General features: G+C 40.0%; 1 protein-coding gene across 6 annotated transcripts in view; it reads left to right on the top strand.

The window, feature by feature from the left end:
• ST3GAL6 (ST3 beta-galactoside alpha-2,3-sialyltransferase 6) overlaps positions 1 to 23063 on the top strand; it is a 46616-nt gene that overhangs the window by 4154 nt on the left and 19399 nt on the right. For 3 of the 6 annotated variants that reach the window (XR_008452328.1, XM_054080060.1, XM_009556954.2), the window contains 5 exons: positions 15705 to 15804; positions 16659 to 16727; positions 18012 to 18089; positions 19943 to 20046; positions 21381 to 21444. Coding sequence is in view for 5 of the 6 variants with exons in the window: in XM_009556954.2 (XP_009555249.2) it covers positions 15705 to 15804; positions 16659 to 16727; positions 18012 to 18089; positions 19943 to 20046; positions 21381 to 21444 (415 nt within the window). In the remaining variant the exon portion in view is untranslated. Of the gene's footprint in view, positions 1 to 4709; positions 4844 to 15704; positions 15805 to 16658; positions 16728 to 18011; positions 18090 to 19942; positions 20047 to 21380; positions 21445 to 23063 lie in introns of all 6 variants that reach the window. The other 3 variants (XM_054080221.1, XM_009556956.2, XM_054080141.1) reach the window with 2 other exon arrangements.

The following is a 23063-nucleotide window of genomic DNA, read 5'->3' as shown; positions in this document are numbered from 1 at the left end:
CTTGGTTTGTTTGTTTTGTGTTTTAACATTAAGGTAATTTTACTTACAAGCATGAAAGGTTGTTTTTACTGTGTGTTTGAGATACTCTGCTGTGGCTCCCTGTTTAAGTGCATTTTAGGAACAGGCTCAAGATTACTTGAAATATCGCTCCTTACAGACATCTTCTCTTACAGATGCTTGCACTGTTTCAGTTAAATTTGTTAAAAATGCGCAGTGTGTTTAAGAGGAGTTTAACTATCAAGCCTCTGACAACTAATTTGTCGTTAATAACTTATTAATCCATTTCTCTAGCCTTATAGAGAAGCCAGTAAATAATACTGGGAAATAAATTGATGGGGTAACTGAATGTACAGGGTTTTTTTTTGTTTTTTTTTTCAGAGTTTCTATTTTCTACCTACACAGAAGGCCAAGAGCTTTGTAGCAGAACAGAAAACTCCTCAACTTCCCCATTAATCCAGTTTCTTCTACTTCCATTTTTGCTCTGTTATATATGACTAATTCTGTACTTATTTGTAGTCTTCAAGGAAAGTTAAATCTTCTTTTACTTATTTTGTTATTTGCTATGTGAACTTCTTGTAGTGTTAATTCTTTCTTTTATCTTCCTGCTACAGAGGAACTTCAGCTTTTGATGTGTATTGAGATTGGGAGGAAAATGTGATGTGCAAGCTCTTTCCTTTACAAGTCACCTTTCAGTAGCGTGTGGAAATTAATATGCTCTCACTTTGCAGTTCAGCGTCTTAATCACTGATATCAGTAGCTGCTATTTGTGCAGAGAGCTTGAAAAGCTGAGAAGTGATGGGTAGCATAAACTATTGTGTGCTGTGAAACAAAAATTGGGAACATGTAGCTTGCATGCATTATTACTACCTTTTGAAAAATGCATTGGACAAATACAGGTGTGGAATGTGGTAAAATACTTTGCAGTAGGGCTTCTTGATATATTCTGTACCTGTCATTGTAAAATAACGCATCTTTTTGAACTTCCTTTTGTTGGAGTGGGGTGGTTCTTCAGTGTTCAAAGTCAGTAATTTTTTGGTCTTGAAGGGAATATCCCTGGAAGTATTTAAAAGATGGGTGGATGAGATGCTCAGGGGCATGGTTTAGTGGTTGATAGGAATGGTTGGACTCTGATCCTGGAGGTCTTTTCCAACGTAGTGATTCTGTGATTCTGTGAATAGTGAAGCCTTGATACCTCAAGATAAAGACCCTCTACAGCACTGCAACAGAGCAAGCAAATTTTAAGCGTCCCCTGGATATTACCCGAAGTTTGTGTGCCACTGTTCTGCATTGCCTTTGCTTCTGTCCCTGGCAGCGGCAGTAAAATTGGAGTACATTGTGCTAGAGCTATTCTGTACATTCCAGCATCTGTGGGGAGCCAGGAGGAGCAAGGGAAGAACTTGAATAGTAGCCCCCACTTGCCCTGCCTGGGAAGGGAAGACTGGAAAACTTGAGCCACAAAGCTGATTCTCCTTCCTGTTAGGAGGGCAGGAATGGTGTAATCAAGCAACCGGTTTTAAGACCAGACAGGAATGAAATGAGATTAGACTTAATCATTGAAGCTCTTCTTAACATCTGTTGATTTACACTGCAAGTTTCCGTTTCCCTAGCAGGAATATTGCTTTCTTTTGGGCCACTAGCCAGCAGGAAACTTAGTGAGGGGGGTAGCTAGCAGTCTTAGATTTCCACAGACTCTTTAACACACTTTTAAAAGAATGGTTTCTAGCCTTTGCGAGTACAGGTTAGAAACACTAAAATAAGGATCAGCTGCTACAGAGCTTGGAAAAGCTCTTTCATAGACTGGATCTGCAGACTGACGCTCTTGTAGCACAGCGATAGCCAGCCACTGCTTGCTTTCATTGGTGGTTTTTGGAGTCCTGTGGCCACCATTGAAATGAGAAGGGTGTGAGGGGTGCGGTCATCAGTTTACCCAGAGCCTTAACAGAGGTAGGCAGTGGAAATATGCATGTGTAATAGCTATTTACTAGTCCATGCAAAATATATATGTGTGTGGATAAAATACAAATGATACTGCATATGGGGCAGAGGAGTACCTTTCCCAGAAATTAATTGAAGGTGTGGTTTGGCCATTATCTTCTTTCTTTTTTCTAGTGTTTGGTTAAGGTAGCTGCCTCTTGGGCAGCTAAGTTTTGCAAGCGTGTTGCGCTTACAGTTTTCTGGCCACACAATGACCCGTGTGTGGGAAATGGCCTGTTTAGGGAGACAAAGCACTTTAGCAAAACACAAGGGTCAGTGAGGGGAAGGAACTTGTGGGATTTCCTCCCTGCAAAGAGGAGGGAGAAAGGTGCTTGCTGCTTAAGAGCTGTTGTTGTTGAATGAAACTACAACCTTATTCATCTTTTGGCAGTTAAAATGGGTATTTCCCATTTCTTTGAAGTTCTTGAACCTGCCTGTCAATGTCCTCCACCAGTGTCAAGTCTGAGTATACCCTGGAAAGATTATCACCTCGATCTTCACAGCGCTTCAGGTAGTCTGAAGTCAATGCGTGGGACAGACTAGGAGGAGGATTGGTACTGTAGATGGGAGATACCCCGTAGGGTTTGTTTGAACATAACACTTGCACAAGATTAAATGGAGCCATAATATTAAATCCACTTGACGAAGCACCAGAGCAAGTTAGGATTTGTCCGTATTTGTGAATGATACAAGGTTTGCTAGCATGTGGTAGCTAGTCTTGATTGTGCCCCTTGTATAGACAAGTTACTGCCCTCTCATTTGGTTAGCTGGGAAAAGCCTGTTTTTTCGCTGGAAACAGTTAAGGGAAAACTGCAGCTAGCTCTGCTTGCCCAAATACTTTGTAATATTTAATGAGACACAGTGACTGTTACTTGCCTGGGCTGAGAATCTGCAAGACTATATAAGCCAATCCTCCAGTCTTATAAACTACCTGTGGCAGTTTTAATTCCCCATTCTCAAAACATCGAGGACCTCAGGACTGTCTGTAGTGAAGTGGTCTGTGGTTCAGCAGCTCTGATGTAGCAGTACCACTTCAGTCTCCTTTGATGGGTTTGCTGTCCTTTTTCTGCCTTGATTCCCAAGTACAGACATTGGCAAGTCCACAAAAGGATGCTAAAAGGAGTAGGCAGGGATATTATCCTCCAACTTCCTAGTAAACAATTGTAGGTTCTGCAGGGGGAATGTGTGGACAGGGAAATGAACCACAAAGTGCCCACAATGTGCAGTCGCTAAATAGCATATCTGTTGCTGCTGGAGACAGACTAGAGGGCTAGATGGATGTTAGTCTGATGTAGCAGAGCATTCCTCTGTGCCTGTGTTGCTCATGTTGTGTAGTGGAGCACAGACCAGGTGCGTAAACTGTGTTTTCAGTAGACAGAAAGTTAAAATACTGGTCGGTGTAAATACCACGTGAGCAGTTTCTCAAGATTGGCTGCCTTTTCTTGATAAACATGTTCAGGAAATAGTGTTATTTCATTTTCACGAGAGGAATTTGAATGGAATAGCTGTTTTAATTCCTTCCTCTTTCTGTGCTTATGGCATGCCATAATTAATTTTCGGCTTGGGATATTAATTCTTAGATGGCTTAGCTTCAAACCTTAGGTATTGTATTAATTATTAATATTAATTTAAAGATTTCTAATCTACATTGAGAATATTGTTCAAAACTTTTTAGAAAGAAGAGTCAAATGAAATAGAATATGGATCTCGTTCTTCAGATTACACAGAGGATGTTTCCTGTAACGAATACTGGCTGATGTCAGAGTGGCTTTTTTTCCAAACCTGGGTGACTGAAGTCAGCTAACGCTTTTAAGTGACTAAAATGTTTAACTTCAGGCAACTGTTGTGGGAAGTTTGGATGCTGACATGTTTGTGCAAGGCTTTACAAAATCATTGGACTTCTATTTTAATGGCCAGAGGCTATTATAATGTCTCTGCCACAAAATTGTGTGACAAGCAGATAAAATGAAACCAGGTTTCTGATATAATTTGGACTTCCTGATCATTAATGAAAGATGAGCTTATAGAGTTTCTTTGCTCTATCCAGCTGCCTGTTTACTTTTGCAAAACTTGTGGAGGTCTCAAACACTAAGTTCCTAATCTCCTGTCAAATTTGACTGAAATTAACCATTGGGGTTCAAAAGTTCTATAGGGAAGGAAAGAAAGGACACGCACACATGCATACAGGGTGTTATTGCATAAATCTCATTTCATGCTAAGAACACATGCGATACAACAGAACAAAAAGCCTTTTACTGTACTGCATTTCATGCTCTAATGGAGTTCTGTCTTCTGGGGCATGAAGAGCAATCTGATAGGACACGATGATGCCAAAGGCTGAGCTGGATTTGGTGTGCTCAGGGTAGCAAGGAAAAGATGTCAATGGGCAACACAGCAGGTCCTGCTTACACTGTATCTTGCTCTACAGGACTTCCAGTTTTATTTTGAAGCAAACATAAGAGTTTATGTCCTACCCCTACTGCAGCGTGGGCCAATTTGGTTATGAAAGAGCAGATCCGTGCCACGAAAAAATCCCATTTCCCTGTTGTTGTGGCTCATGAGAAGGTGAGCCCCATGTCGTCTCAGGGCTCACCCACTACTTGCCTATCTTCAGAGGACGTATGTGCACATATAGCCTTGAGCAAATCTGACACTTAGCAAAGAGCACGTAGGGGAGGACAGCTGATCTGTTTAAAAATTCTACAGTCCTGAAAATGCTCCTGTTCATTTTGCAGCAGTATTTAAGGACTGTTGAAACTGAGAATCAAACAACAAAATCCGACACTCTCTTTCACCTGCAGCAAAACAGACTTGGCTTGGAAAATAACAAATGAAAATGATGGAGAGAGGTGATGATTTGCAGCAGCAGGTACTGTGTGAAGCCATCGTGGCAGCAGGGGCTGGGCTGCCTGTTGGGGTCTGCTCCTGGCAGGAAGGCTGCCCAGCTGCCTGCACATCCCTTGGCTCTCAGCTGGGCTTGCAGGTATTTTAGCCACTATAGGGCAATCCCAGCCAGAGGGCTGTGGGGTTGTGAAAGAGGTTGTGCAGGTGGGGTGAAATGAACCTTTGACTCAGTTTTAGGAGTGACTGTCCTTTAAAAAAGCCAGCCTCTTACTCTCCCTCCCCTTGCACCTCCCTAAAAAAAGAAATTGAAACAACCCAGTGATTCATCATTTTTGAGTTTTGGGGTGGAAATGGGTTGTGTTTAACCTTCAGAGAGGATTGAGGTCTGAAAGTTCTAAATTGGTGTCTGTGTAGCACTGAGAAAAGCATATAAGCTTTCCCAGCATTCCCTACTGACTAATCTAGGCAGCTTTCCTTCCAGACAGATGGCAATTGAAGATTAACATCAGAGGTAATTAGCTTTCTTCAAGTAGAGGTAATGAAACTAAGGTGCATAATTCAGGGCTATGAACTCCCCTATAGGATGAAAAACCCCTAAAAGTTAGCACTGCAATACAGGGTGTTGTCGTGTCATTTTAAAGCTCTGTATATGCAGACAGATGTAAATGAACTTGTGCGAACTTTTTCAGTGAAGAGCAGAGTTCACTTACAACAGCTAATAGTTGCTCTGTGAAGAATTCCAGTTCTATTTTTGTCTTTTTATCTTGCTTGTTTGTCCTGGGGTTTTATTGTGAATTTGATTTCAGCTTTGTCCAAGGAAATGCACAATTAATGATACTCTGAATACTGAAGTCAGAGACACCTACATCTTTGTGCCTTTTGGAAAGCTCATTACGTTAGAAATAAATGTTTATTTATTTATTTTTTAAACACGTGTATATTTACTGGCAACCTTTCCCATTCAAAAAAGATATCAGTTAGGAATATACGTGCTGCGTTAAATATTCTTCAGGATTACAGTTTTCAACTATGCTCTGTATCTCTTAGCCCTCAAAATCCTCAGGGTAAGTACTGTTTGGATACTGTATGTGGTAGTTTTTCCTGTATTCACATTTAAGAAAGGCAACAAAGCACTAAAAGCCTCTAAGGGGTCAGATACAGGTTCTGCTGCAACCTGCATAACAGTTCTTTGTTAGCTCAAAAACACTTCATGTCCACAAAGCATTCTTACAGTTATGAAGTTGTTCCTGACCACTTTTCTTCTTATGTTTGTTGTTGTAAATATTTTTTTGGTTTTAGTGCTAAGAAAACACAGCTACGTATAAAGAAGGCTTTTGAAAACGACCTTAATATTTATAATATTCAACCTTTTCCAGGTTGGCACTGTCAGTTTGGGTTTAGCTTCCCTTTTGGAATTAGCAGCTAAGGTGTGTGTTCTGATTGATTTTCAAGACCCAAAGGCAGTGTGAATGTATTCATTGTAATGCTGAATTGAGAGCTCTGGAAATAGCACTAATGTTATCAGAGAAGCTGCTCGAAGTGCTGGGTGTCGTGCAGCTTTCAACTGAGCTGGCAGGATCACTGCCCTGGGAAACTTCCAAGACTTAGTAGTTGTGTGGGGTAAGTGTTACCACTCACCTCCATTTTTCTCCCTCTCTGAATTAATTTAGCTTTACACTTTTCACTGACTTGTTTTGCTGGATTTATGAGAATCCCAGAGTGCTCTCTCTGTTGGCACACATGCATTGCAGTAGGTTGACTTGCAGAATCTGCTGTTGGAGTAAATCCCATCTCAAACAGTTGGGGGTTTTGGGCTGTTTTTGGTGTGAGATTTTTTTTTTTTGGTAGCACTTGGGAGAAGATAGCAACACAGCAAAATCAGTGAATGTTAATATGTTTGGGGCTCTGACTATAGACATGCTTTGCATGTTATTTAAATGAAAATTAAACTGTTCAGTTTTGTATGCTGGTAGGAGCCATGTTCACACCTATTTGCTGGGCCTCTCAATCCATGCAAACCTGTGTAATGTAACTTGTTGCTTTTTAAAATATGGGGACTAAAAATTCCAGTAAAAAGCTGGAGCGACATCAGATGATAGCAGTCTGTGCGTATTTGGACTTAATCACGACTGGGCTTGCAAATGCTACTGTGAAAACTAGTCATAAAAAGCACCCATGTCTCTTTAGGGACAGATTGTGACACCAGTACAGATCAGGATTTTATACTGTTATGACTAAGCGAGAAATTAGATATACTTGGGACTTGCTGTAGACAGGGGAGCATTTCATTCTTCATTCTCCATATGCTGGTCTGCCCTTGAGTGCCCTAATTTTGCTTGTGAGTGGTTTGGGGTTTTTTTGGTGATTTATATTAGCCTAGGGTTGAGATTATTCTTGATTGTCCCCAAGATGACTGGTGGTTTTGTAATTCCCAGCCATTTTTGTGAGAGCTGAGATTAAATCACTAGCTCCAAATTGGCTGGAGCTGGATGTTTTAGATATCCTAGGCATTATTAGGAGACGGTGTGCCTTGTTTTAAGGTGAACTTAATGCTATAGTGAACATGTACGTACAATACAGATAAATAAAGGTCCAACCCTATAATTTTAGGGTTGATCATGGTTTCTGGGGAAAAATCCCACAGACCTGGTGATCTGATATGATTCATAACTGAACTGTTTTGAAACCTGCTAAACTTAGCAATGTTCAGCCTTTTCTGCTTCCATTTTTTTCCATCTTTTCTCTCTGGGAAACCTAGGAAGATTTGTTCATTTGTCCTTGAGCCTCTGACTCTGCAGGCAATCACGGACAAAGAACAGTGAGTGCCGAATGAGTGACTGTTGTACTAAGATGTATATCCTTCTATTAATCACTTTCTCTTTTCTCAAGCATTGTGTAGTATGTCTGACATCTCTATTATTTAAAAGGAGGTGAAGAAGCAAAACAACTCAAACCTGTGATGCTCTATACCCTCAGGAAGAGCAGCAGTTTAAAGTTGACAGAAATCTTTCCAGTTATGCAAATCAAGATGTAAGGAGAAAATGATTTGAACTCTGACCCTCAGAGCATGTTGCATGGCTTGTTTGTATTCCAGTCTTCCTGGAAGAAGAGCTGATGGGAGAGTGAAAACATAGGCTGAGAAGGATTAGTGTTGTCACCACAGTATGCAGGAGAATATGTGGATTTGTAGCACTTGTTCTCTGTGTATTTTGTTCTATCATGTATTATACAGACACCTATGACGTGTAATATATAAATAGCAGCCTAGCTTAGGTTGGCTAAAGCTTTAAAGGTTAATCTCGGAAACTACAACAGGCCTGGAAGAAATTTTTTGGCTGAGGCTGTGTTACTGAACTTATGATTTTTTTTTTTTTAAATAATTCCTTTTTTTAAAGGTGCAGTTAGAGCTGGATGTGTGGTGTTTACTTTGATTAAAGCTTTGGTAGTTGAGGAAGTTGAGGCAGTTATCTGTGCTCGGCTCATACCTGCTTTGGACTTTGCATGCATCAGTTAGCTTTTGACAGAACACAGAGTGGCTGTTTTTGTACTGCACTGAGCTCTGTGGCTGCTTGGGCATGGCTGCAACTGCTAGCCTGTGCTCAAGGAAGAAAAAAAGATGCAAAGCGCGTTGGGGAAGCCTGTGGAGGGGCAGGACAAGAAAAGCATATGAAAATGTCAACTTCTATGCAGCTTTGCATGAATGATCCATTTCCTCCTAGCTCTCATCACAAGGCACAAAACCAGGCAAGAAGCTGAGGCTGTGGACTTGCTCTGATTCTTGACTGTAATTGTAGGCAAAGCTTGTGAAAATCTGTGACGCTTAGAAGGCAACAGTTAGATGAGAATCCCATAGTTGTTGTTCTTCTTCTCCTCAGAACCACAAATTTGATTTGGATCTACCCAGGGCTGACTTTTAAACTCAAGTTAGCAGTATTTAACTGTTCTACAAAAAGTGTACCCATTGCTGGAATTGGCCCCAAACCATTTTGGAACATTAAGGAATATTGTTTTCTGTCTAGCAGGGGGAAAAGGAATTAAATATTAAATAAATATTCACCAGCTGAGAAATACAAATCATGTGTGTTTTCTTATGTTTGGAAGTTTTAGTTGTGTCTACACCATGCAATGCAGTGTGTTGTCACCTTGAGGTGGTGCCAGGGATCCACATTGCACTGTGATAATCTGAGCCAAAATATTAGCTTGGATCTCAAAGGTGGCATTATCAATGCTGTCATAGCCCCAAGCTGAAGGTAACATGCCTCTCAGCAGGACTACTTAGACATCAGCCAGTTGTGCCAAATACTGCTTCTTTTTGAGGACCATTTCAGTGATAACTAATGCCTGTGCTCCACTCTATTCTGCCTATCAGGATTTTCTGGCAGGATGTGCTGGCTGATGCTTTGTACTGCTGTTTTTAATCCTTGGAGCTGGTAATTGGTGGCAGTATAAGTGACGTTAAATTTTGCATTTGTCGTCCCAAAAGTGGTATCTCTATCAAACAATGTGCATCATTGATTGTCGTATCTCTGAGAACAGGATCGCAGCAGTCTTTTGCAGACAAAAGGGAGATTGTTTTAGTAAGCTTTAAAAAGCTTGTAGTAACTTGACCTGGGCTTGTACACATATCTTGCTATCCAAGAAACAGTCTGAGTGTGTGCAGCACAAAGAAAGGCTTCTGGGTGCTCACGCAAAGGGAGGGAAGAAGAGTGTAAAAGGAGTTACACCATTGAACAGATGATGTTGCATTAGATAAAAATTAAAGGAGGAGAACAAGAGAGTCTGGGCATGGTGATAAGACTGTAAATCGGGGTCTGCAGTTTTTTGCAGCTTTTGCCAAACTCTCCCTGTTGATAATGTGTCTTTCTGATGTCTCTACTGCATGTAAGTGGAAAGTTACAAAACCTTGTTTCACAGACTTGCCTGAAAAGTTGAAGGTCTTATATTTGGTTAGAACCAGCCACTATGCCTAATTTCTTGCATTTAAAGGTGGTAATAGGAATGAGGTGAGGATGCAGGGCTGGAGATGAAGGTTTGGAAGGGTGTAGGTGCTGCTTTGCCTGTTATGCCCAAGAGAGAGAAATTATGCTTGTTCCCAGGTATGCCTGCAGCCTTCTGGAAGGGAGCTGACCTCCATCTTCCACCAGCTGTCGTGCCTTGGAAAATTAGGGTTGCAGGAGGTGAAAATACAATAGATTGAACTGGAATTCTTTAGCAATACCTTTTAGCTGAAGGATATGCCTGTGTGGGAAGAGTTCCTGCTTATAAGTAAGAGGAGTAAGTTCCTGCTTATAAGAGTTCCACAGCTTATAAGTAGGACTGGAGAGTTGTATGAGGGAAGGTGATGCAAAGATCTCCTTGAAGATTTAGGACAGAAGCAAATTGAAATGGCAGTTGTCAATGACAAATAACCGATTAAGTTACTTTTCATCCTTGCTTGACCCAGCTGATGGGCATGTTCTGGTGAGGAGCAAAATACTGGTGTCTATAGTTGAAAGATAAAAATGGAATAAAATTCACACAAATTGTCCACAAAGTGATGAATGTATCATCGTCTCTTGTGGTACAGCATAGGTTTCACCATTAGCCAGGTGAGGAAGGAGAGGGAGGCAAAGCCTTAGGCCCTAAACCCGGTCTCTTAACTCTTGCAGCCTGTCCTGAATTAGTGTGCAGCCATGCAACAGGTCAAAGGTGGACATAGCTCTAGTCTACAGCTCTCCGCAGTAGATTAATGTCAGCATTAATCAGCAGAGGCTATGCTTCTGGCTGTAGTAGCTTACAAACAACAGGAATTGACTAAATCTGCTAAGCATCACCACTACTGCGGTACTAAATCTACTGGGCGTCATTGCTTGCTGTTGAATACTTGGAGAAAAGACTATCTCCCTATTTCTTTTCAAGTCTTCTGTTGGAGAAAGGGGAAATGTTAAGGGAACCTTGGGAGACCTTCCTTAACAGAAGCTGTGTATGGAGGAAGACAACTGCCTCTTTTCAAAGTTATCAGGCTGCTGTGGAAGTAAACAGCTAGTTTGGCATGCTGTTGGAGAGGAAGAAGGCTCCAGTTCTCATAGCCAGCAAACTTTTCATTTACTGCTTATCCCCTCATCGTCTAAAGAGATTAGGGCAGAAAGAGCTGGAAAATGTCTTATCTTCCAGTGCAGGAGAAATCATTAACTGCTGGTAAAGATCATAGGTGTGTTGTGATGGTGGAATTCTCCAACGACATTTTGACACAGTAAAACCTTGGGGTTTTTGGTATTATGGTTTGTGTAGGCCTCCAGGAACAGGAATGACTGTTTTGATTTTGTGTGGGGCTGGACAAGTTAGCAAGGTTTTTTCCAGTTAAGATGCTGTTAAACTTCTCACTGCAAAATCAAATCACTGTTGCAAGAGATTTAAAAGTGTAGTTTTAATTCAGGGCTGCTTTGCTAAGCTAATTCAATATATCTACCTTCTGTTTTAAAATTAATATTTCTGAGGATTTCTTTCGGGCACTTTAAGTACCTTTAAGATTTTGCTGCAGTGCTTATTACACTGTCTGCTACAGCGTTTCCTTCCAAGAGGGGGAGAATTAATGAACTATGTACACACTTAAAGCAGTAACTGGAAGAGTTAACGATGAGTACTGTATAGATTTGGCAGAAGTAGTATATAGATACATGCCATAATGTGCTCATGTTTTAGCAGCTTGAGACAAACGATAACATGAGAAAACTCCCTCCATGGTCATCCTTCTGCTGCGTAGCTGTTCCTGTGAGCATATACTACATCCTTAACAAAAAGTAGTAGTGCTTAGGACTGTCAATCACAAGCAAGCCCACAAAATACTGACTACATTTTAAAAACCCTGATGTTTCTTTTTAAACCGTAGTGGGTTTTCATATGCTTTTTCCCTCTGTCCCTTTAAATTTCTAGATCCTCTCAAAACACATTTTCAAGTTCACTTCCTTTCCTCCCCCATAACAGTAAGGGCTAGGAATTTGAGGTCTGAGTTGAAGTTTTCATGCTGTCAGTTAATTGCAGCAGCAAGAAGTTAAACTGTCACAGAACTAAATATGGAGCTAAGATTGTTTTCAGATGAATAATATTTAATTTAGTAGTAACCACTTTTTAGTTAAATTGGTTGTTTTCTTTAGTAATAGTCAAAGGTGCTTTACAAAGTAATTATGATAGATGGAAAAGCCTCCTGTATCGTATTATTAAGAACTTAATTTTAGTCAAGAAAACTAAAGGAAGTTGTATAAAGAGTTATGAAAAAAAGTTGCTTGTAGTGTGATCTGTGATTGTTCAGACCAACATCTTTAGTTTCCTGTGTGATTATTTTATTCAGCGGCATGGTTACATTACAATGTACATTACATATACATGGTTAATTACTGCGTATGTAAATTGAAAGATAAACAGAGCCTATAAGGTAGTGCCATATACTTACTTCACCATACTTACTGTGAAGTAGCAGAGTAAAGACTAATTGTTAGTAAAGGTGCAGCTCTGACAAGAGTGTTGGTTCCTAACTTCCACCAGGGAATAAAAAAATTAGCCTCTGGGCTTGTATAGCTAATTTGTCATATACCCAAATGTGTCTCTGTGGTGGCTTGGTGGGAGCTGGAATGGACCCATCTACCCATAGGAGATACAGGCTGATCTCTTGGTACTATAACAGAGTATGTCTTGTCCAGTTCTGTAGTTGTAACTCTGCCTTGGTAGGGGTGGGAAGTTGAACAGTGGAAGTCGGCTATTAACAAATGCTTCTGATTCTTTTTACAACACTTATGCATCCCGTTACCTGCTTGCTTTCAGAAAATTGATGGGCTAAAGCATGAATATGGGGTATAGGCCTGCTGGGTTCCTTTCCGCTTTCACTCTGTGTGCATGTTACCATAGGCTCACCGTAAGAGAAGGGAAATTAATAGTTGAGTCCCAGCTCTGTCCTCCTTATTTTGCTCAGCCGTGACCAGCCTAGACCTAAGGGCACCATGACCTCTGTCAGTTAGGTTGATGGGCTTAAATCAAGATGCTGGGCCTTGTGAATAAATAAACTGAAATGTGACTGTGATTTTACAGCTGAACTGTGTCTTCTTAAGTGCTTATTTTCTTCCATCTCTGTTTGTGGGAATTTTCTAGTGCAATATTTGCATTGTAGGAGTTTGTTTTCCTTTGATTAACTTTCTATAACACTCAGCTATATTGAAATAGAAAGGGAGAGCTGGAAAATGCTGTCTCTGTTAAAAATATATCCAGAATAATTTCTTCCATAAACAAGGCAATGGCTCTGCTTACTAAACCAAGTTAAGAAAGTTGTCACTAAAAAGATCATGATTCTTGACCACAGAACTTTCTCTTCAAAGCACTGAATGAAGCCAGGCACTGGAGGATGGAGTGGTGAGAAGGCACCTGTATAATTAAAGACCATTTTATGTTTCCAAGAGCTGAGTTAGGTACACTCTTAATGATGCTATGTTCTCATACATATGCCAGGCTGAATGTCTTACATAAGCTACTGAAAGTTGTTACAGATTCCTTATGTGATACTGTTAGAAGAAAGATGTTGGCTTTTATGTTCTCGTGTTTTAATGAAGTTTTTTGCAGTCTATATTAATATCTGTGTAAATACTTAACAAACAGAATGATTTATTTTCCTTAGCTGGTGAATTATACTATGATGAATAATATTTTTGGTCTTTAAAGATCCTTTGTGGACAGTTTTGCCTTGTCTTTTCTCGGTTTTGTGGCCTTCTCTTCAGCAAGGTTCTCTTTTACATTGAGATCAGCAAAATTGTCAATTTAATCAGTTATTACTTTAGTAGCTTTATCTGAAGAGCTGCTTCATTATGTTCTTTGTTTAACTGAAGTTTGTATTGATTAAATTGGGGGCTAAACAGTTCATTTCTACTTCAGTGAAATATTTTAGAAAACTTTGGCAAAGTACAAAGGTGTAAAAATACTGACAATGAAAGGAGAAAAAACCAAAGAGATCAGTATCTTTTTTTCAATTAAATGACCCAATTGCTGTTAACTACACTTGATTAAACACAGTAGGTGCATTTTCTTGTAACGTTCTTGCATTTTTAGAGGGAGATTCTTACACAATTATTGCAAAAGCTCAGTTTACTCTAGAAGCTGAGGATGGCTCAAAAAACCCTTGCAGTGTCTCTTCTTGAAGAGTCGAGAGAATTGGAGGTTTAAGGAAGGCAGTGTTACTCCCCAACAAGGGAAGAAAGGTTAAAATTGCAACAGCTGTGGCCTGGGAGTAGTTCATCCAGAACAGCCTGGAGGAGGTTGATAGTGTAGCTTGTTCATTGCATGGCTTTGTTATAGGCAGATTCTATTATAAACCCCCGTCTCTAACCCTATAATTCAAATCTTGTAAGGGATATGGGGGAAAAAAAACACCAAGGAAGTAGAGGCTTTTTGCACTCCAGTCATTGTAACAAATAGTTCACTGTTAAGTATTTCTTCATGGGTGAAGCTATGTGAGTGGCACTGGTTTGCTTCTCTATTTCTAATAAATTCTCTGTTCCTAATAAAATGCAGCACTGTTTCTTGGCCTTTAATACAAGATATAGTATTAAGATGTTATTAGCATAAAGAATATTTCTGTAAGTCAGGGAGACTGTATCTGCCTTGAGTGTTATTACCTTAAGGCTGTTTAATACAGGTTTAAAACTAGCAACTTTAAAGCAGCATGGAATTTAAAAAACAAAGATAAAGACTCTGGCCTTAGAAAATGCAGCAGTATGTTTGAATATGGCTTTTTTTTTTTTTTTTTTTTTTCTGGACAGCTGTTTGTTACCTTCGCTTTAAAGTACGGATATACAAGCAGAGGCTTATGCATTGGTGTGCATTGAATCTGCTCACCTTGATAGAGGAAGAAGTGAAAATACTAGAAGGATATAGTTTTTGAGTAAACTTCCGCAGTAATTTGTGGTCAGAATGACTATTTTGGACTTTCAGAAGATTAAGCAATAAAACTTCATTCATAGCTAATGAAAGGGCAGCTCAGTATGTTAGACATGAGCAATGCAGAACTTGCTTTTCCCCTAGTGTGTCTTGCCAGATAAATGAGCTTCTGATATTTCTCTGGTTTTCTGTTACTAGACTCTGCAATGAGGTGAAAACTCTACTTGAAAAACAAATGCTTTCCAGCCATTTCTCCATAACTTACGGTTCAGTCTGTGGAATTTACTAACTTCTCTTTCTCACTTTGCCGTGTGTGAAATTGCATTTTTCTGTCACCTGAGTGAAGTCTGGCTTGTGTCAGGAGTTGGAGTCTATGCAGGACACAAGGATATAAACAGACAGCTTCAGTGCAGCCTTAAGTGTCCACAACCAGACTTTAAGAATATTCAGTGATCCCAAGAGAGCCAGTAGCAATTTGTGGCAGCTCATGCCCTCTTCTGCTTCATCAGCATCAGCCTTTCTGCCTCCTGCAAAGTACCAGTGCTTGTTTAGCTGCTGTAATTATGAAAACTGATAGTTGGTGGTGCAAGGTAGAGGAGAAGTGCAGCTACTCATAAAGGCCAACTTCTGACCCAAGAAGCTGGTTTCTTTGGGCTGCCGGTGGATAGAAAGGAGCTTCTACTCTGATATGTTTCTGGAAAAGCTCATCTTCCTTGTGTGTTTTCAGAGATAACCTAGAGTGGGCCCCTCTTGATGCTTCTGTGTTACCCTGCAGTATATGCATGTGTGGGAGGTGCAGAGCAGCGTTCAGCTCCTGGGACTTTGTATGAAAAATCAAACCAGAGTGATCCCCTGTCAAATCTGTAGTGGTGGAGAATGACCGTAATAATAATGATTTCCCTTTGTAGGTTTCAAGATGCTTTATAAAAATTCGTTTTAATAGCATCACTTGGGTTTAAATTTCTTATCTTGTTTCTCTTACATTTCAGGTCTACCAGTCATGAAACGAATTCTTCTGTTTTTTATCCTGGCTGCTGCTGTCATGTATGTTATACTGCATGGAAATCTGTGGAGAAATAACCTCTACTGGTATGGTGATGCTTTTGTTCACTTCTAGTGCAGATGCCTTCATGGCTTTTAAGATATGTGACTGATTTGCTGTTGCTGAACAGCTGTTTACTACTAATCAACAGAATTGATTTCTGCTATATTTGTTTTGTGGTTGTGTTTTTGGGGTTTTTTGTGGTTTGGTTTTTTTTTTAATACAGTGAGGGAATGAATGTGGTCATTCTGTCTTGTTGCCTCTTCTCTTGTGTCACTTTTAAACCTAGTAGTCAATTTGAGCCTGATTGTATGGAGAGGTCAGGACCTCAGACATAGGGAGCCCCTCCAAGTTTCATGAAAGTAGATGTTCAGGTGATGAGAGAGACCTTATTTGTGTGTCATGTCCATATCTCCCCCGCAACACCTCATATGTGTTTAGTGTTAGCTTGTTCATTTACATGTCTGATAAATGACATGGGAGACACCTGCTCCTTTTTCCTTTAGACATCTGATTGATGACATAAATGACATGGGAGAGACATGGGAATAACTGCAGGTGTAGTGGTCACCTTTCGAAAAACTGAAATTTGTTATGTCCCGCAGGCAACCTTATGGGAAATGAGCCTTCCCTGTCTCCAGTCTGCAAGGAGCAGGTGGCTTGGAACCTAAAATTCAGGGTGCTTATTGAAGTAAGCTGAGTTTCTGTGGGCCTTAGCAGAGCTGTAACCAGGACTGACGAGGGTGTTTCAGTTATGAAGATAATAGTGATAGCTTTTAAAATTAGCAGTTGATATGCCTCTGTTTGCGTTGTTTCTAGCATAAAATTGATACAAAGAGCTTTTCTGTTGTGGTTTCTCTTTATAGCAAACCACAGTGCTGTGACATTTCCCTTTTTGCAGGATTAGCTTTTATGGACAGACTTCTTCTGTGAGGGCTTCTACTTCCTGTGAGACTAGTGGAGTTACCCAGTAAGTTCAGCAGTTGAGTCTTTTTGTGATGGGGTTGTTTGGCTGGTTATTTTTGGGCAGGTGGGATGGATTGAGACTAAAATCTGTAGCCTTTGTCCTTAGGCCGTCTGTTCAATTGGTTATTGTACGGCTGTGTCCATTGGCTGTTTCTGTTATGAACACAATTTTAAAATCTGCCAGAAAGGAATTTTTCCAAGTCATGTTTCCAGTGTTCAGTTCATATTTGTGGACACTTAGAATGACTGTCTGTATCAAGAAATGAATTATTGGAAGGATGTTTGTTTAAATCTTCCAAATTTCTGCAATTCTGAGTCTATACCTGAATAAAATGAGGAGCAAATGAGGCCAACTTTTGTGTTTAAAATTTCATGAATCAGAGGTGTGGTTCACTTGTGATGTGCAAGTGCTTGTATAAGCAGATTTTGAGCTAGAAAGTTCTTGCAATTAGGTTTGTGGGACTAATGAGTGCTCGTGCTAAAATGTAACAGCAGATTTCTCTTTTGTCTGAAGCTGTCCTACAAAATGTTGTCTGTGAGGCTGATGCTGGAAAGCATTGAGCTGGCCATCTGATACATTCCACAGCCTGCTTTCTAAGTGTCAGTATTCACATGACAACTTGAGGTTACGAAAAGCAATTAACCGTAACGATCTGTTTGACTTGTGGTTCTAATGTGGTGTTTTCATCCTTCTGTTCTTAATGCAGCCCAGATGCACACATTGCTCACACTGAACTTTACCCTCCCTTCTGGGCTTCATATTTGTTATTAATTGGGCTAAATTGCTGAGGTGGGAATGTGCTTAGAAGTGTAAGTCTTAGCCTTATTATGAGATGAATGACTTGTCACCCAAAAATCTCATTTTCCTTGAAGTACCTTGTGATGCTGTCTATTCCTGTCTCCAAACAAGACTCCCCTCTCTTGTCTGAGTAGTGCTGGTGATGCTATCTGGTGTGGCTGCAGGAGTGACCTATCCCAGGTGTCCTGCTTCTCTGCAAGTGGGCCCGAGATCTCATCTCAGGTTATGGCTGCTTTGATGGTTGCTGAGCAAGGGAGGTTGCAGACCCCTTGGAGCAGCACTGTGAGATAAAAACCTTTACTACTTATCAAAGTAATTGTACAACAACAAAGATCCATCTTTATAATATAGACAGAGGCAGTCGTGACAGCTTCGTGTGGTGATGACTCATTAATCAACTTTTACTAATTTGACTTGTCCAAGTTTCCTTGCCTTCTTACTGCTACCCCTTGTTGTTCTTGCTTTTTCTTTGAAATTCTTCTTTTGTAGGCTGCCACCTACGGCTGTGGAGAGAAGAAACGTGCTGGACGCTTGTCTCCTGAAACCAGCGTTTGAATCTTTACTGGAGTGAGTTTTCTGTGGGAAGTGAGGGGGAAGGGAAAGGCTGTGCTGACTGAGGCAGAAATGAGTTATTTACCAGTCCTGGACTATTTCGCGTGTTAATTTACCTCTGCAAGTACAGCTTTTGCGCTTGGGTTTGTTGCTGCATTTCCTGGTTGTGGCAACTCAAATTATTTAGCTTGCCACTGATCAATACCTGAGCAATACCACACAACTAGCTCAACGTGCTGGTGTATATACTGAGTAAATAAATACTCTGTCTGCAGATATTGTAGTCAGCAACAGTAAAACTACTTTAATGATTGAAATACAAGCCTTAATTTTTTTTCCTTCCATGCTTTTCCTGTAACAGAACCCTTCATGTCCAAGGCAAGCTCAGTCATTCTGCTCTTAAGAACCTGGACTTAAAAGATGAAAATTATTTAGTATCTTAAGTATTTATGGGATAGCCAAGGACCAGAGAAGTTCTGAAAATCTCTTTATTTTATTTGGAAAGAGGAGTGTGAAATGTGAAAAAAATAATCCAGTCTTTAATGATACAAGATTCTTCCCCTTACATGGAATTTTAATGGAATTCAGTTTCAGTGAAATTTGGGATTATTCATGGGTTTGTTCTTCTGATAGTATTGTTGAATTGTTGTGTAGGTGTCCTTCATTTTAAGATACGCATAGGAAGCTTCCTTTGTAAAGGAGCTGTCTGATGAAGAAAACAAAGAGCCTCGACCCGAAACAAAAGAGGTGTCTGGTCACAAAATTGTATCCAAGATATTTGTGGGGAAATACTAGGAGTTTTTGCTATTAGAAGCACAAGTCTTAAATGAGAAAGATCAAGGAAGTGTTACAGGACCAGAAGCAGACAAGCTGCCTGCCCTAGTGAGGTGGCCCCAGGTTCCTTGCCCACAGAGGGTGCCCAGGGGCACAGCAGCATAGCTCTGGTGCTGAGCAGGGGGGGCAGGAATGGACTCAGAGACGCACAGTGAGAAGACAGATGCAGAGCTAGAACAGTCTCTTGCATATTTCCCTAGCTCCTTTACAGTGATAGTTTGTGTGAGCTGAATATCTGGTCTGTTCACTTTGCTAATAGCCTGGGGAGGTTGAAAGGATTTTCTAACCTGGCAGAATTATTTATTGGAAAGGAACCAGAGCTAGAATTAATGTCTTCGCAGTAGGTAAATTATTTATTATGTCTAAGATTGCCAGCTGCTTCTAAACAGCAAGGGACATTATTAAATTTAATATGGATGTTTAGTGCACGATGTCTCAAAGTTAGCTGCTCATGCATAGGTAACCTGTGGCCCAGAGCTTGGTGTGTGGGCTGTGATGTTTCCTTGGTTTCTGTTTTGTTTTTGTTTTTACTGTTAGTATCTTCTAAATATGTAGTGCTTGGTGAGATACTTGATTTGTGAAACTGAGAAAGGGGGATTTTTTTTTTTTTAACAGCTATTAATATTCTTCATGGAGAAACAAGTTGTGCTGACTGAGGGTATTTATGATCAACACTATATATATATATATGACTGTATACTTCTGTGTTAACATTTTAATATGAAACCTAGTATGCAGGACTGCTACGAAGTTGCCTAGTCCAATGAATGCTTCTAAACTTAAGATGTAAATAGTAGCAGAGAAATAATTTTATCTCACTCTGTATCTGTATTTTCCATTATAAAATTTTCCCCCGTTCTGTCACCTATTTTCTTTCTTTGTGTTCATGAGTTTTCTTCTTTTAAAAAATGGCAATACTTGAACTAGAATATAGAAAGCTTTTTTTTTTTTTAAAAAAAGCAATTGTATGAATTATTTGCTTATTCAAATACATTGTGTGGATTGTTGAACTTCTGGCTTTGTCTCTTCATTAGTGCTGAGAAAACATACCCGTTCCTGTGTGCTAATGATTTTCTCAGAGTGGCGGAGTTTCACGGGAGCGATAAGTTTGAACTACCTTATGGAATAAAGAGAGCAGGTTTGTGTCCCCATGTACCTTGTTTTTAAGCAGAGATACCTAAATGGTGTCTAACGCCGCCTGAATCTGGCCTTAGTCTTTCCTGTTCACCAATGCCAATCTTTTGCTAGATATCCCTGAAAGAATTACTTAATGGTTTCATTTTGTTCCTCTGATATGGCACCTTCCTATTTTTAACAAATAAAACACCATGTTGAGGTTGCACCTCTTAGCAGAGAAGATCCAAAAAAGTGGGAGTGAGGAAGAGTGAAGCTTACTTAGCCTACTTTTGTTTGAATGTGAGCTGGAATGCTGAAGATATTTAGCTAGTGCTTTGCTAGGTTAAAGCTCAGCTGGGTCAGTTTGATGGGGTTCGAGCAACAGAATGAAGTGGGATCCACAGTCTTCCTGAAGTCATCAGGTTGTGGCAGTTACATCAGCAAAATTTCCCTTTTACTGGATGAGCTTCTCCCCCTAGTGAAGGTGTCACTGTGGGCTACCGGGGGTACTCCCACTGTTACATGGCTGCTGTATCCATGCAAACTGTTTGCCTGCTCATGCTTGCTGCCTGCGTTGTTCAGAGCAGAGAGTAGACAGGGCCAGAGACACTAAGGGTCTTAGTTGCCCTTTTGGAAGTGATGTAAAGTCTCAGGTCTCGGAGCTTTTAATACTGAACCAGTGCTCCCTGCTAGTACCCTGTGGGTCTGGGCTTTAAACTCTTGGTTTGCCCTCCATGAGTGCAATGGGGGTGGTGCATTTTCCCACATACTTCAGATTGCAGTGAGGAAAAGTTTTATGTTTGGGAATGAGTTGAGGTCCTCTCTCAGTTAGAGGCATGTTGAGTGTCCAGCAGTTGCCTGACCACCAAGGAAGGACTGGGAAGGTGCCTCTGACCAGCTTTGCTGGTGAGCACATGCTTGTTTGAGGTCTTTTCCCAAGATATGTAATGCTGTTAACTGTCCCTGGCTATGCAGTCATTCGATGTGGGTAAAGGCTACTTCTGTTTCAGCTGAAGATGTGTAGAAGGCAAAACAAAGTCCACTAGGATGCAGGTCTTGGAAAATCTTCTGATGCTTATTTACTGTAACTGAAATTTTTTTTTAATACAAATTCCATGTATGTTTCCAGCTTCCAAGGGAGTACTGAGGCAGGAAAAGCTTTCCAGAGAGGGGCTCTGATAAACATCATTGACATCATTGATTTAGGGCATTACAAGTGTTCTTATTTTGAGGTTTTTTTTATTCTCAGTGCATAAAAAATACTGTCTGAAAATGCAGTAGTCAGGGTGACATGCTTGTTTATATATTGGAAAGCATTGCGTGTTTTCATTAATCTTCTTTATATTTGCTTTCTAGAGCATTTTTTTCACTTAGCCCTTTCAAGACTGCAAAACTGTGGACTTTTCAGTGAAGATGACAGGTGAGATGGTTTATTTGCTAGAATTTGTTAACTGTATTTTTAGTATTTAGTAATTTTTCTGAAAAAGAATGTTGGTGTTAGCCTGAAATAGCTCAAGTTAGCCAAGATGCAGATCTGACTGATGGTGTCCAAGTAGTATGTAACCAATTCCAACCTTTAAGTAAATTTGGTTTTAAACATATGTAGCACCAGTATTCTAGAATAATTTTTCTGTGAGGGATGCTTATTAGAGGTTCTTTTTACAATTTGCTAGCTGAATGCAGTCTTATCTTCTGTACTGCTTTTTAATACTGGAGGAAAGTGAAACCACCCCTTAAAAATTGAATGCAATCTCCTTTCAAAGTCATTCTTAGTGTCAGCAGCTAGAGAATATTTGAGATAAGCAAGTGCTAATTAATGACTGCTTCTATGCAAAAGGAATCTTATGTATACCCCCATGCCATCGCATCCACTGGACTGCTGCACACCCTTGTTCATGTGTATGCTCAGCTTCCTTTCCTGTGAATGAGGAAGATGCAGGCAGCCAGGAAGGGCTGTTCCTGGTATTTCAGGAGTAACCAGGGTGTGGCACAGGGTGAAATATGCATTAGAGAACTTGCCTCCCATGCATTAGATTGTACTGTTTAAAATTCTCTTGGGTAGAGCTATTGCTGCTGGGATTTTTTTGATTGTTTTTGAATGGCCTTTCTATGTATGTCTCTTGTTGTTGGGGTTTGTTTCGATTTGGGTTTTTTTTCGGTCTTTTTTGGGGGTGGTGTAGTAGGGTTGGCAAGTATACTAAAATCCAGTGTTTACCAAGTGATGCAAATGAATTCTTAGATGTGCAGTCAGGCAAATGGGCTGACAACTTGCCATATATCATGTTAATATGCAGGCATCTTAATAGAGTTGAATGCAAATAATGCTGAGGTTGCCTGTACTTGGTTTTTCTTAATCAGGGAGATCAAACAGAAGATTGTTGTTTCAAGCCAAATGCCAACATCACATTTAAATTAAACTTGGGTGGAATATGAACAAAATAATTGGTGTTGAAGCCTAAGAGTTATCTTGGGTTTAATACCTAGTTTTCCTTTTCTTCACCTAATGTACTCCTTCCTTTCCCTGTGTTTATTATCTATTTCTAGGATGTTCAGGTTTACTCTTAAGTTAAAGAGAGAGGGGGGAAGAAAAGCAAACCCCCCTATTTTCTATCAGTGTGATAATCAGGATAATTTCTATAGAATTGGCTGTCAAAGGCTAGTTTTTTATATGGACTTAGAAGGATAATGCCAACTGTTATATTAGAAATTTCCTGAAATCACAAGTTCAGCACTATAATAGTTTTGGCTGTAAAGTGGAAACCCTCGCAGTGCATAGTACTTTTAGAATGGAAGTGTCTCTCCTATTGATGAAAAGTAAGGTATTCTTTGCATGTAGGTTCTCTGAGATAGATAGAATTAGTGGTTCTTAGAATTACACATCATTATAATAAAAGGAATATACTTTACTAGTACTGAAGCAAAATGAGAACTATTACTACTTAATAGGCAGTAGTATAAATAAATCAAGTGAATAATGACTTAATACAATGTGTTCTTTGTAGATCCATCAGGTTTTGTGTATAGTACTATTAGAGCATG

This window comes from Cuculus canorus, chromosome 1, assembly GCF_017976375.1.
Source record: "Cuculus canorus isolate bCucCan1 chromosome 1, bCucCan1.pri, whole genome shotgun sequence".
NCBI lineage: Eukaryota > Metazoa > Chordata > Aves > Cuculiformes > Cuculidae > Cuculus > Cuculus canorus.
The sequence above is the reverse complement of the archived record's forward strand: the minus strand, read 5'-3'. Positions and strand labels throughout refer to the sequence as shown.